At 40.1% G+C, this 13,586-nt stretch overlaps 1 protein-coding gene across 1 annotated transcript in view; it reads left to right on the top strand.

The window, feature by feature from the left end:
* The window catches only part of ppm1h (protein phosphatase, Mg2+/Mn2+ dependent, 1H), a 35,480-nt gene that overhangs the window by 9,521 nt on the left and 12,373 nt on the right, over window positions 1-13,586 (top strand). The window contains exons 2-6 of the mRNA XM_044357308.1: window positions 1,517-1,682; window positions 4,479-4,835; window positions 11,368-11,480; window positions 11,644-11,728; window positions 11,945-12,063. Coding sequence (XP_044213243.1) covers window positions 1,517-1,682; window positions 4,479-4,835; window positions 11,368-11,480; window positions 11,644-11,728; window positions 11,945-12,063 — 840 coding nt within the window. The remainder of the gene's footprint in view (window positions 1-1,516; window positions 1,683-4,478; window positions 4,836-11,367; window positions 11,481-11,643; window positions 11,729-11,944; window positions 12,064-13,586) is intronic.

Raw genomic sequence — 13,586 nt, 5'->3', positions numbered from 1 at the left:
GATTGATTGACTATTAAAAATGCTGGCGATTCATTTTGTTTTGATTGGCTAATCAATTAATTAACTAACCTTTTCAGTGTTATTCTGATAGAGTGAGCATCTTGCCACCCTTCATACCTTTGTTGCTAATTTAAGTTATTCATGATTATATTTGAGTAGCTTTGTAGGCAAATGATATGTTTCCTTTAAACTTGTCATGCTATTATTAGTTTTAAGGATGGGGAAGTGTTAAACAGCCTTTTGTGTAAGACACCAATTAAAATCAATCTTAGTTGAAACAGGAATATCCGTTCCTCAGCTCGAGGACAGCAAACTTCCAGAGGAAACAAACAAACAAAAAAAAAATCAGTCGTACCGAGCGAGGGTCTGCCCGCTCAATTTCCTGTCAGTTGTGCAACCCACAGTGTTTTCTTAGCTGGAGACAGGATCCCTGCATGTTCATCCCCCTGACCAATTAGGATTATTTATATAGGATCCTCTATCGGAAAAGCAATCATGACTGCCTTTCACATCAACATATATCTAAATAAATATCTCATGTATTTGATATGATTCTGACTTGAAACGTCACAATTGAAAACAGTTTTGTTGACAGCAGAAACAGACAAGTAAAAAAAAAAAAGTGACAGAATTTCCACAAAAATGCATAGTTATATTTCGTATTTTGTCCCTATGTGGCTTTTGCTTATCTAATCTCTTGTGCTCTATTTTCTGTTTTATTTATAAACTACTATACGCACAGTTTTAATAGGGCCACTGTAGACCTAACATCTCCTTAGGTGTAGCTAAATCGAGAATGCCTGGAGTATTGTTGAGCAGCGTGTGCTCGTCCATGACTACAGCAGCTCGCAGCAGCAGTGCACCATCTGCCAGGTGTTGTATAATGCAGTATTTATGTGTTTTTCTGTCCTCTGCCCTACATGTGTGGGTCTTAAATTGAAATGTGTATTTAAAGAGTTTGTATCGTCTTGACTTTATCTCGCGTTGTCTTACTTTGTTAGACGCAAATTCTTACACAGAAATTGAGTTTTGGATACGTGCTCTATCCCCTGCATCTGCTGAATGTGTGTTATCAACAGCCGTGTGTCCTGTCATATTCTCATTTCAATTACATGCATCTGTTTACCATCTGTCATCGTCAACATACAGGAAATTGGTTATCTTAGTAGTAATAAATGCAAAGAGTCGCAATCACTTTTGAAAAATCTAAGTCGCAGCTGTTCTGAACTGTTTTTTGTGTGTGTGTGTGTGTGTGTGATAGAGGGGAGTAATTTAAATGACATGAGTGGAGATGACAGCTGATGTCTTGGGAATAGTTCATCCCTCAGGCTTTAGATATTTTAGATTTTTAGTTTTTCAGCCTAAAAAAAATAAAAGCAATGCTCATCGGAAGTTCTCAATACTGTCTGTTTTGACAATTGACAGTTCAATATACTGTATATTAGTATACTAGTATATCAAACTAGAGCACGGCTTAAACTCCCTTTTCGTGGCCTGTTGTCTCCTCTCTGTCTAGGGTTATCAATGCAGGGAAGAGCACATTAAATGAGGACCAGGCCTGCTGTGAAGTGCTGATGGTTAAGAGGAGACCTGCAGGAAGCTCCACGCCCAACCGGACCCCCACGACCCGTAGGAGGTCTTCCTTGCCCAATGGAGAGGGTCTGGGCATCAGGGAGAACCCGGTGAGTCAAACTGAAGGGTTTGGTTCCATCATTCATGAGATATCCTTTCAGCAAAACTACATGTGACAAGCATTCAGCTGTTTTATCAGGTCAATCCACAATGTCAGGCTGTAAGAAGAACAGCATAACCCCCCTGAGTTGAAATGCCATACACTGTATTCACCCCATTTCCTCAAATGAAGCTATGCAGACCCAATTTATGGCCACAGGAAATTACTGATTTTAAGTTGGGAGCAAAATATAAACTGTAACAAGATTTGTTACCCTTCTTTTTTTACATTTGCTTTTCCCTAAAAGTAATCACATGCTGACAAGATGGATTGAAAATGTGTATTGAAGTTAGAAAAAAACCTTCATTTGGTGAGGTGAAGTGGAAAGTTTTAAATAAAGATTAATTGCAAGTAAAAATATTGCTAAACAAGTCATGTAATTCTTTAATTATGTATATTGGAGCAAGTGAAAGAAAATAAATCTAAAATATAATGAATTTTAATCAGTTTAAAAATTAAAATTTTCTAATGCAAGCAGAGTGAGCCCTTTTGCTAGAAGCTTCTACATTTGAGTATTTATTCAGTGATGAAATCCAGGTAGTGGTAAGAGTGGATGTAGTCCTTGAATGTCCCCTGAGCCTTGCTGTTGGGACCCACTGTCCCCTCATCCTGTCCCATCAGCGGTTTGTGAGTACAGCGTCCTTTACAAACCACAGTGGCCTTCAACAGCTCTAGATGTGACTGCATTTATTTTGCTCATCCAAACACACAAGTAGGCTTTAAAGTCATTGCTGTTTGCTGTTGCGGGGCAGTGTAATACATTCACACAGTATGTTGAAGCTGCACTGAACACTGACACACTTAATTCACTTGCTAACAATGGTGCCTCTGTCCCTTTTATTGCTACTAGGCTGAAAAAAAATGGTTAAATGACTAAACATTGATGTCTGTCTCCTGTGTTTTACTCGTCTTTCTGATGTGCTCTGTTGGTTTCTGTACTACCTCATTGTTCTTTCATCTCTAACATTTCTTTTAAAGCACTTGGTAATTTCATTTTCCAAAAGCAATATGTATCTATATAAACTATTACTGCTGCTAAAATTTTCTCTCAGCCCACCAGTACTTTGCTCAGACCCACCCAGAGCCTACAGCAAACTCATGCAAGTACCTCATGACTCACTTCTGCAGTGATACTAGATCAGTAAGAGTAGTGCGGAGTGTTTCGAGTGCTTTTGCTCGCTTCATAGGCTCATGTTGTAGAACCAGCATGCACTATATTTAGAAAATCAGAGCTTTAGTGTGTGCAGAAATATGTGCTAGCGATGATCTACACTCAGTGACCAGAAAAATGTGGTTTAAACCCCGCCTCTGAAGAAGAAGCCAACCCTCTTTTTTTTTCACTTTAAATGTGTGTCAAGGCATAACAAGATGTACACAACAGCAACTTCACGTCCACACTTGTATTATATGTGACATAACTACTGAGGGTGGAGTTCAATTGGTATCTAACAGACTTCCAAATAGCATGTCCGTTGGTACCAGGAGGACGGGGTTGACCATCACTAACATCATAGAGTTTCTGTGCTTTTTGAAGGCGGCAATGTCAAAGGTGTACAATGAATGAACCAGATCACAAGACACATTGTGGAAGCATTACTTTGTAGATGAACACAGAAGACAGTGGCCATATTGAAATGTTGATGCCTGAGCATACATTAACATCATAGCAGATCTGGTTCATCCATCTCGCACCCCCACGGGGGAACGGTACTTTCAGATCAGAAAACATCAATGACCTGGCTGCTGCAAACCCCTGAAAGCATTCCTGCTTTAAATGCGGTGTCCGTAGAAAGGAGCATTCACCCGTTAATAGTGGACAGCTGTGAGAAACACTGACATCTGCACAAATAAGCTGTAACACCTGGATAGTACAGCTTCCTGTTTGAGTCTCTGCCATGACTTGTGGCGGCTGTAATCAGGGATAAAGCTGTTACAGTGTGGTACACGGGTTTCTCTTCTGGTGACTGAGTGTATCAGTGGTTCCCAACCTTTTTGGCTTGTGACGTTTACTTGTGACTCACTGCCACAGGTTGCATATGCCTATCAGTTGCGAGCAGTTCAACTATTGATATTCTACTCTCAGACAGTTTATAGGGAACTGAAGAGGTAATGTAAAGTAATAAAAATAAAAGATAATTGAGAAAAGTCACAGACAGAAATAAACATAATTTACAAAGCAGAAATTAAAATATGTTTTTTATTTATTTTTTACGATTTATCTTTAGACCCCTTGGTGGACCCTGACCTCCAGGTTGGGAACCACAGCAATACATCATAGGACTGCAAGCACAAAGAGAACTTTGTATCACACCACATTCACACTCTCATCATTTTTTAATTGAAGTTATAAACCTCAGAGATGGATGCAGCCGTTTCCCAGGCATCCTTTTATTGATGCTTATTAGATTTTTGAATATTTAACTGGCTGTAATCAACTTCTGTTTGATAAAGAAACAAAATTATATCATCAGGGAACCAAGTAGGACTGAGGACTGACCACAAAAACATGGACAGTCTTCTCAGCTGGCCAACCTATTGATCATCCACAGACTAGATCAGTTTGCTCCATAGGAACTAAATAGATTTTCAGTGACTAGTTGATTATGTTGATTCGTTGAATGTGTGAATGTAAGGTCTGACAAAGCTCCTCTGCTCACCTGCTACATACTGCAGATTTAATTTGTGATACAACTGATTAATGTGTCAGTGCTTGATGTGTGTTTGACTCTTACGTATCTGTATCTAGGACAGCTCTGAAGACCTCACCTTCCATTATTGGGCGCTGTTTGATGGCCACGCTGGTTCTGGGGCAGCTGTAGTGGCCTCTCGCCTCCTCCATCACCACATCGCCCTGCACCTCCAGGAGGTGTTGGAGATCCTCTGCACACCCAACATACTGGCCCCAACCTGCCTGGGTGAGGAGCCTATAAATCACCATCTCACCCCGACATCCCAACGTGCCCTCACCAGGGCCGCATCGCTCCGAGGGGCTGCGGGTGCTCCGGGCTCACCCAGCACCCCACCCACACGCTTCTTTACTGAGAAGAAGATTTCACAGGAGAGCCTGGTGATCGGAGCCATGGAGAACGCTTTCAAAGACATGGTAAGAAAAGTCCGAAATTGTTGATAGAATGTGCTGACCTTTTGGCAAATAAGGTCTCAGGTAAACGTTCCAATGTGCAATGAAAAGACAAGATTTTGTTGTCTAATGTGTGTTTTTACAATCATGCACACCGTTCATTATACAGAGTATAAAAAGCATCTTTATTCAGTGCTACCAGTCCTCTTCTCAGCTCAACTTATGAACTTAACAGAGTATGATATCTTATACATTATTTTGTGGACAGTTGGCCTCTTTGTTGAATACACTTAACCCCGATGTTCCTTGTGTTGCTACTTCAGTTACTAATTTTCCATAATTCCCAGAAAGACTTTTGACATCCACCAGTCAAATCACCCTGTTGGAGAAAGTGTACAGAGTAACTATCATCACCAAAAGAGTTTTTAAAAAAAGGCTAGTCATGTCCTTATGCCCCCCCCCCCCCAAAAAAAAAGCTTTTCCACCTGCATTATATGGAAGCAGGGTGTTGCTGCCAGAAATAAATATAATCTGTTAGCACTGCCAAATAACTGTCTAAGTGTTTCTTCTTTGCATTTTCATTTACACACACAACATAACAGATCTTGGTCAATATGGCATAATGATATAAACTCAGAATTCACAAACTGCTATTCAGTTACACAACAGCCTGCTACATACGGAGCGACCAGTATGTTACACAACATCCTTTTAACTCTAATTACTTACTAAGTCAATTGATATCGATTCACTGTAATTAGACAGTCAAGCAAAATGCACATAGGGCACCCAATTTCCTGCTGTTGGTTCACAAAGATAAATGTAAACAGCAGAAGCTGTCAACCGTTTTTCCTGTTGAATTTGACCTGTGGTGCAGTGTTTAACATACAGTATACTGTAGGTAGATGTAGCACAAACATCCTTGTTTTATTACATCTCAACCTTTAACTAAAATGACACTACACACAAAATCTTGCCTTTAAGTATAAAAACACATCAACGGCAACTCGGTCAGCTTGAATTGTTTCTGCTACAATTCATTCTTATAGAGGCAGATTTTCAAAGTGGAAAAAAAAAATCAGAATATCCATAGACACTCTCCAAACCGCCATGATCCACCTGCTGTCCACTTGTGTGCTCATTATAGTCCAAAGAGTCAATATTTTACCAAAAATGATAGTTTGACTGTTCAATGACTATTTATACAGCCATCTATCAAGCCATGCATTCATATTTAATACTCAAAAGTTATCTTTGAGGTAGTAACAGTACTACTGTAAGTTGAAATGAACTCGTCTGGGGTGATTCTCTCTTCTGGCAGCACAGACAGACGAGTAGGCGTCACCAGCTGGTAATATGGTGCAAAAGGTTAGGGTGCAATCGTACCACAAACATACACATGTGCATTCACACATCATGTGCCTTTTCCAATCTATAATGTATGACTGTTCCTCTCAAACTGGAAGCATATGGTTGTCAGTCAGGTCCTTCAGTTAACAAATAGCCTCAGAACCAGGAGAAGTGATGCAGCCTTCCTCTCTAGCTGCTGCAGGTCACACACACACACACACATATACTCACCATCTGGCTGTGCTCTAAGTGGATGCTGGAGCCTTAACCCATGCAGAGGCCAAGAGATCAAGACCTGAGCCAATCAAAACAGTGCGGGCCTGCCTGACAGGCTTTGTGGGGGAAGAGATCAGAAGTCACTGTCCTCAGTTTCAACATAAGGGTTTGAACAACAGTCTCTGTTATATTTGTCCTCTGCTGGGTTGCAAAATAGTAATGATGAAAGCTGTTTTATAGTGTTACACACACTATACATTAATTCAAAATTTGCCATGTTGACAGTATAATAAGCACCAGCTAATTTAAACTAGCGCATGACTTTGATCAAAAAGTCCATTAAGTATGCAAGAAAAGGAATTAATTCAGAAATTAAGGGAAAATGGTATGTTAATCTACAAAAAGTGAAAAAGCCTTCATTGGCATGACTACATGATTAAAAACAAGACTAAATGATTATAATACACACTATGACAGCCCCGGGGCCTCTGCCAGGACTTGCGTGTATTGTGTGATTTGCTGTGTTGTGTTATATTTCAGTGTTGCTGGTTCCTGGTTGGTTGGAGCTGGAGGTCATCAAGGAATTGGAGGCAGCTGGCCACTGTCTCCAGGTTGCATAAAACCCGCCCAATCCTGTTAGTCTGGCAGCTCCCTCTTCGCTGGCAAACAAGTGAATCCTATAAACATAGACCTCAATCAAAAATGTAGGAATTTTCACAACAATATCAGATACATCCCAATAAATTAACACAGTATTAGCGGTAGAAAGTAGCTATAGGTACATTTAGTCAAATACAGTACTAAAAAAAGTTTAAATTTCTAGATACTTGTATTTTACTTCAGTATTTCCATTTAATTTAATTTTATACTTTTACTCCACTACATTTTTGTGACACCTACAGTTACTATTTACTTTGTGTACTCTGTGTTGTATTGCTCCAGTAAACCTCACCCACCTGGCCTTGCAAACAGGTCAAAACAGACCCTGTGAATTATCTGTCAGTGACGCTCCATCCACGTCTGCACAAACATTTAGCTAAAAGCTAACATTTTGTGCTGTGGGTGATGTCACTCAGGGAGGTAAAATGAGAGTAGATCTTGATAGAGGGCAGTGCAGATCAATCTCATTAGAGAATACAGTTACTCAGTAAATCCTGGCGCTTCCCCTTCTGTACCACTAGATGGTAGTATGCAATTGACTATTTTCACCAAGCTGTATGGCCATAAAAAATGTAAATCATGTATTGGGGCAATTATGCCTTGGTGTGTGTAGGTGTAATTAATATATATATGTGGAGGTTAATAAATAAATAGACCTACTGTGAAATTTTGCTTAATAATACGGTGATTTTCATGCACATACTCAGGAGGATTATGTTTTAAATTACTTATGATAATAATACAAATATAGTCAGACAGTGTAGTAGTACAAAAATTGTCAAAATTGTGTAGCACTAATCAATTTTTTGAGTAAGATTCAGATCATAGGATGTCAAACTGATCATCCACCTCATTGTATCTACAGTACATGTTCTGACTTGGCAATTTCATTCTTTCTTGCTGTCTCTGACTTTCTCTCTTGTTGTAAACATATCTGCCTACAACTCCCAGCAATCAACAGACATCTACAGTGCGTCTCCCTCCGCTTCCCGTTTCTCCTCTCACACGCCTCCATTCCCTCCAGCTCTTTATTCGGCTCTGAATCTGCACTTCTTCTTACCCTCTGTGTCTCCTATTTTTCTTAAAGGTGAATTGCACTGAAATCCCCTTTTTTTCACGAATCGCACATCACTGATGTCAACGCATCTCTTTGACTCCAGTACCTCAAATGTTAAAGTTCACACAGCTACCAAATAGGACTGTATACCCCTAGTCTAATGTTGTTCTTCAAAGTGATACATATGAAATCATAGCCAGTGTATCCAGTTCATTGTTCTGGGTTCCACTAATTAGTTTTTCCAGATGATCACAGCATTTTTTTCACCTGTGAGCTCTAATCGCAGTGCCTACTTTCCTTCACAGCTATCATTAATTTTAATTTCAGTAATAATTTTTTCAAGTAGATGCAATCTGGTTCAAATGGTACACATTTCTGCCTGGAACAAAAAACTGTCACCTCTACTTTTCCTGAGTAACAACCCAAAGGTTAAATTTTGGCAGAATCTCACCCCCTAAAAGCCTCCCGTCTTATTTTTTTTTAATGAAGCTCATTCTTTAAGAAAATGGGAAGTGCCAGAGAATCTTGGGGAAGGTTTGATATCACTCTAAATCTCTGTCCGAGAGTTCACCAAGCCTCTGTATCTTATCAGTTCTCCTCAGACACAACTCACTGCGTTCTTATGGAAGCGGCCGGTTTGTGTAGAGTGGCTGCTGAGGCCCGATAAACACTCAGGGATGTATAAACATTAAAAGCAAGGTGTAGCTCAGAGACAGAGGCTTATCAGTCTGAGCTGTTTGTTGGCCCAGGACAGCAATAAGAGGGGATGAGATCACTGGTCTTATGAGCCTCTCCTCAGTGTGAGATATTTATCTGTAGCCCTGTACCTGGTACTGTGAATGTGTGTGGTCGCCTTGTGAGCATTTTAGGGCTCGATTTGTAACTTGGGTTAAAAAAAGATAGTTCGATAGTTTGAGAAATGTGCTTATTCACTTTCTTTCCTAGTGTGAAATGGGAAAATTGATACCGCTGTTGTGTCATTTTCAAACTTTATTTTTTAAACTTTATACACATTAAACAAGTAATGTGTTAAATCCTCATGGGTCTAATGTGCAGGATCTAACTGGTTCCTCAGATGCGGTTGAAATGCAAACAGGATTGCAAACAGGGACTTTTAGTTCCACATTTAGATTAGTTCCTCCGGTTCCAAAGTACCTGGAACTTTTGGCGGAAATGGGGCTTTAGTGAGCATTAGAGGTCATGATAGGTGGATTTTGTTAAAATTTGTATCCCAATACACATTTGGCGAGAATCCGGGCACAGCCAGGACAGGTCACCAGTCTATTACTGGGCAATAGTGAATAGTAGTTAACCACTAATACATATTGACAGTGGCAAGGTTCGTGATGGGGTCATTGATGCTCTACACTAGAGAGAGAGAGATTTCCATCTTTTCCGACATTCAATCTTTTTTTTTCTGCCATTACTGTTCTTTGAGTTTATTCTTTTCTTTTCCTATTTTAGGCCTAATAGCTTTAGGCTCTCCCATTGATTTTGCACACTCACTGACCAGATAACATTGCACACAAGAAGGAAGCTTATAGCCTGACGAATTAAGCTTCCAGGTAGTGAAGGGACTCATGTAATGAAAAGCAAGTTCAACTTCCTCTTCTTCTTTGGTGAACAAGCTGGCTTCAACATCACTGTGAAGACTATGTTTGCAGATACAATATATCTATTCTTCAATTGGTATAACTTAATAGTCCTCTTATATATATATAAAATCACCTATATTAAGATTGTCGTTTGGATGAGAGTGATTGAAAGATGTTTCTGAGTTTGAGTGTGTGTTTTTTTTTTAGGTTTGCTACAACTTAAACTTTTTGTGTGTGTACTTTTGTGCTGTCAGTTACTTAGCTCAGTTGTTAGATTCTTCCTGGCGGAAGTGGAAAGTAGAAAGGTGTGGATGTTTATGCAGACATTTTCATTATTAAAGACTTTGCCTGCAGCAAGAGGTATTGGATACAGCGAGGATAGATATGTATGGCTCGCTATGAAGTCATAATTCATCCAGGGTGAAGGACACATTTGTTCACCCCCCCCCTCAACCCCACCCAAACACACACACACACACACACACACACACACACACACACATATACACATATACACATCCATCTTCTACACTCCTTCATGCCCTCTCACTCCTGAGAAATGTGTTGCTTCTTCAAGCAGACAGCAGTAACAGTGGTGTGTGTGTGTATGTGTGCAAAGAAAGATAGAGTGCAGGCATACGGAGACTCACATGCATACAAACACACACACACACACACTAATTCTGTCTTGTACAAAATAGTCTGTACACAAACACATTCACGTATTAGGTCATTTGCACACATCTAGTCACACAAATGACTCCTATTAATGCACACGCATACAGAACCGTGAACACACACACACACACACGCATTTAGATTCACACACACACATCCTTTCAGACACAAACAAACACATATTCATGTGCACATACACTACAATCCACTACTGTCTCCTGTCAGACAAACACATGCAATTACTCTACACACATACACACATTTACACAGTCGTAATCAGGTGGAGGTTGTCAGCAGCGGAGCAGAAGGCAATATGCCTTTGTTGGAGTGAGCATCCCTCATGAGAAAACATGTTAAGGATGGAATCATTGTAAATGTATTTGCCAACATTTCTCATCCCACTCAGAGGCGCCTGAGGGTTCATCCATTTTCCCAGAATAACTTGCTGCTTCTGTTTTGCAATTAAAGGCCCCTTAGGAACCATTAACGGCAGACCAACAATAGCCAGAGAGAACATAAAAGGGTTAAACCAAGTGTGAGCAGCTTGGTTCAAATTTATGTTACTATTTTGATTAATTCAGTGACAGGTTAATTATTCATCTAATTAATGAACTGATAGCTAAAGTCATTTTTTTGGTTTAATTAGCACCAAATTAATCTGGGCTAATTAACTGGTGTAATAACCAGCAGTCCCTCCAAACTTTCTCTTCTATCCTTTTGGTTTCCATTCCGTTTTATTGCTCCTTGACTTATGGAGCTCTTGATGAATGAATTCATTATGGTGCTATAATTAATAATAGCATCATGGCGGATTTTAAGTATCAGGGCAATATTTTACTTCGTATCAGGTTCTGGCTTAAACGCTATGTGCCTCTGCATGATAGGAAAACGTTTTTGAAGGCTGTGATGATTAAAAACATGATAATGTGCAGAAGATGGGTTTGGATTATGTACTTTCATCAGGATTAATTTGCATGTGTGTGTGTGTGTGTGTATTTAGGATGTCCAGATAGAAAAGGAGAAGGCGGTCTACAACATCTCAGGTGGCTGCACTGCTCTGGTGGTCGTCTCTTTGCTTGGGAAACTCTTCGTTGCCAACGCTGGGGACAGCAGGTGAGAGACACGCAAACACACACACACACTTACACATAAACACGGAATGAAACACACGTCGTCTCTTCTCTGTCGCTCACCTCCTCGTGCCCTGCAGCCAGCGGGAGCAACAGTGTCCCAGCTAAAATAATCAGAGCTTGTTTTGTCTGCTCTTCTCCTTCAGAGCTATCATTATACGGGCCGGGGAAGTCATCCCCATGTCAACAGAGTTCACGCCAGAGTCAGAGAGACAGCGACTGCAGTTCCTGGTAAGAAAGAACGGTTCTCAGCTCCTTTTTAGCAAGCACAGCTGTCAGATATTAGCAGAGCTGACCTCCCCTCCTGTTGAGACACAGGCAATGCTTAGCTTTGTCTCTCTTACACCGCCTGCTCTCTTTGCCAGCGTAATAGACTATGGAATTGTTTTTCCTATCCCCTGGGCATGTCAATCTTTTTTTTTTTCTGTTTCTTTTTTCATATCAAAGGCCTACATGCAGCCCCACTTATTAGGGAACGAGTTTACACATCTGGAGTTCCCGAGGAGAGTACAGAGGAAGGAGGTGGGGAAGAGGATGCTATACCGTGACTTCACCATGTCAGGATGGTGGGTTCATTCATTCATTCATTTAGGAACTATTTAACTGATCAAACTGATGACTGTTTTTTGAGTGATGCACGCCCAGGTCAACCGCAGGTAACAGATTCTAGCCTACTGTAGCTAGTAAAAACCAAGGCTCTGGGTAAAACTCACCGGTAAATTGCAACGGCCACTGCTGAGGATAATGTTATCCAGTGTTTGGAAGGCTGTGCAATGATAAATTTGCTTCCTGACATCCAACAACTGTGCGGCGTTTCCTGCGCTACTGTCTCTCCTCTGCTCCGCTCTGTGTGTTTGTGTGGAGGGGCTAAGCTCCGCCCCCGATGAAACACAGAGAGCAGAGGAGAGGAGAGAAACCAGCACGACCATAAATGACAGCAAAACGCAGTAGAGATTTTCACACTGAGCTGAAATGAAACAAGTGCACATAAATTAGGTAAATAACATACTGTAAATAAACATACTTTCTTTCAGGAGGGGCGGGGGCTCGCACAACCTTACAGAAGTCCAAACAGCTCGTTTAAAGGCACAGTTTCTGAATACGGGCTGTGTGAGCATTTTGATACTTTCACAATATTTATGTAGCTTTATAATCAAAATAGAAATGTAAATCTCCCCTTCTACAATAAGTCCCCTTTAATTCAATACAATGCACACATGACACAACATGCTAATTGTGAGGATATCACTCTTTCATGTTTTTTCCATTTTTCTTCTTCAGTATGTGTGTCAGTAAGAGTCTCCTCTGCCTTCCTGCTAAATTATTGAACACAAAACACATTTGCTGAAAATACTGTTCAATTTTCAATTTTTTACATCCTTAGACTTCCTGTTTTTCTGGTCGCATTTTTTTATGAGCCCTCAGAGAGAATTTCATGTCAAAATGTGCTACCTAGCCTCATATTATTATGCTCGACTGAAGCATTACTTTGTGATATTATCTACATTTGAGTGATTTTGTTTATCCCCAATGAAATAAGCCAATAATAGCAATCTATCCCGCTCAGTGTGAACCAGTGTAAAGAAATGCTAATCAAAGCATCACTGTCTGAAGGAGGCCAGGACATAGCCCTGACATTTCTGTTTCTGTTTGTGAGAAGAAGGCAAGAATGAATCTGTGGTTACAGCAAGGACCTGGCTCTTTATCTTACTGTGAAAAAGAGACGAATAGAAGAGGCCAAAACTGAGAGAGGGAAAGATTGCATACAGCTTCAAATGTTGACCACTACTATTATATTTAACAAATTTTACCCAAAGAATAATAAGAGATAGAAACACTGCTAGAGTCATAGTAATTTGAATGCCAATTAGCAGCATTTCTCAGCCAACTAAGAGGTCTGCTGCTGCTTGTACCTTAATGCATCAGTAATAATTATCACCTACTTACCATGAAATTTGCAGACTTTTAAAATAAAATGTTACCATAATAATCTAATTATGACAATGATAATAAAACACTGACATGGACCTTCTGCCTGCATGAGTACTTTTACTTTTGTACTTTTACTAAAGTAAAATCACTTCTTCCA

Source organism: Thunnus albacares, chromosome 7, assembly GCF_914725855.1.
Source record: "Thunnus albacares chromosome 7, fThuAlb1.1, whole genome shotgun sequence".
Classification (NCBI taxonomy): domain Eukaryota; kingdom Metazoa; phylum Chordata; class Actinopteri; order Scombriformes; family Scombridae; genus Thunnus; species Thunnus albacares.
The sequence above is the reverse complement of the archived record's forward strand: the minus strand, read 5'-3'. Positions and strand labels throughout refer to the sequence as shown.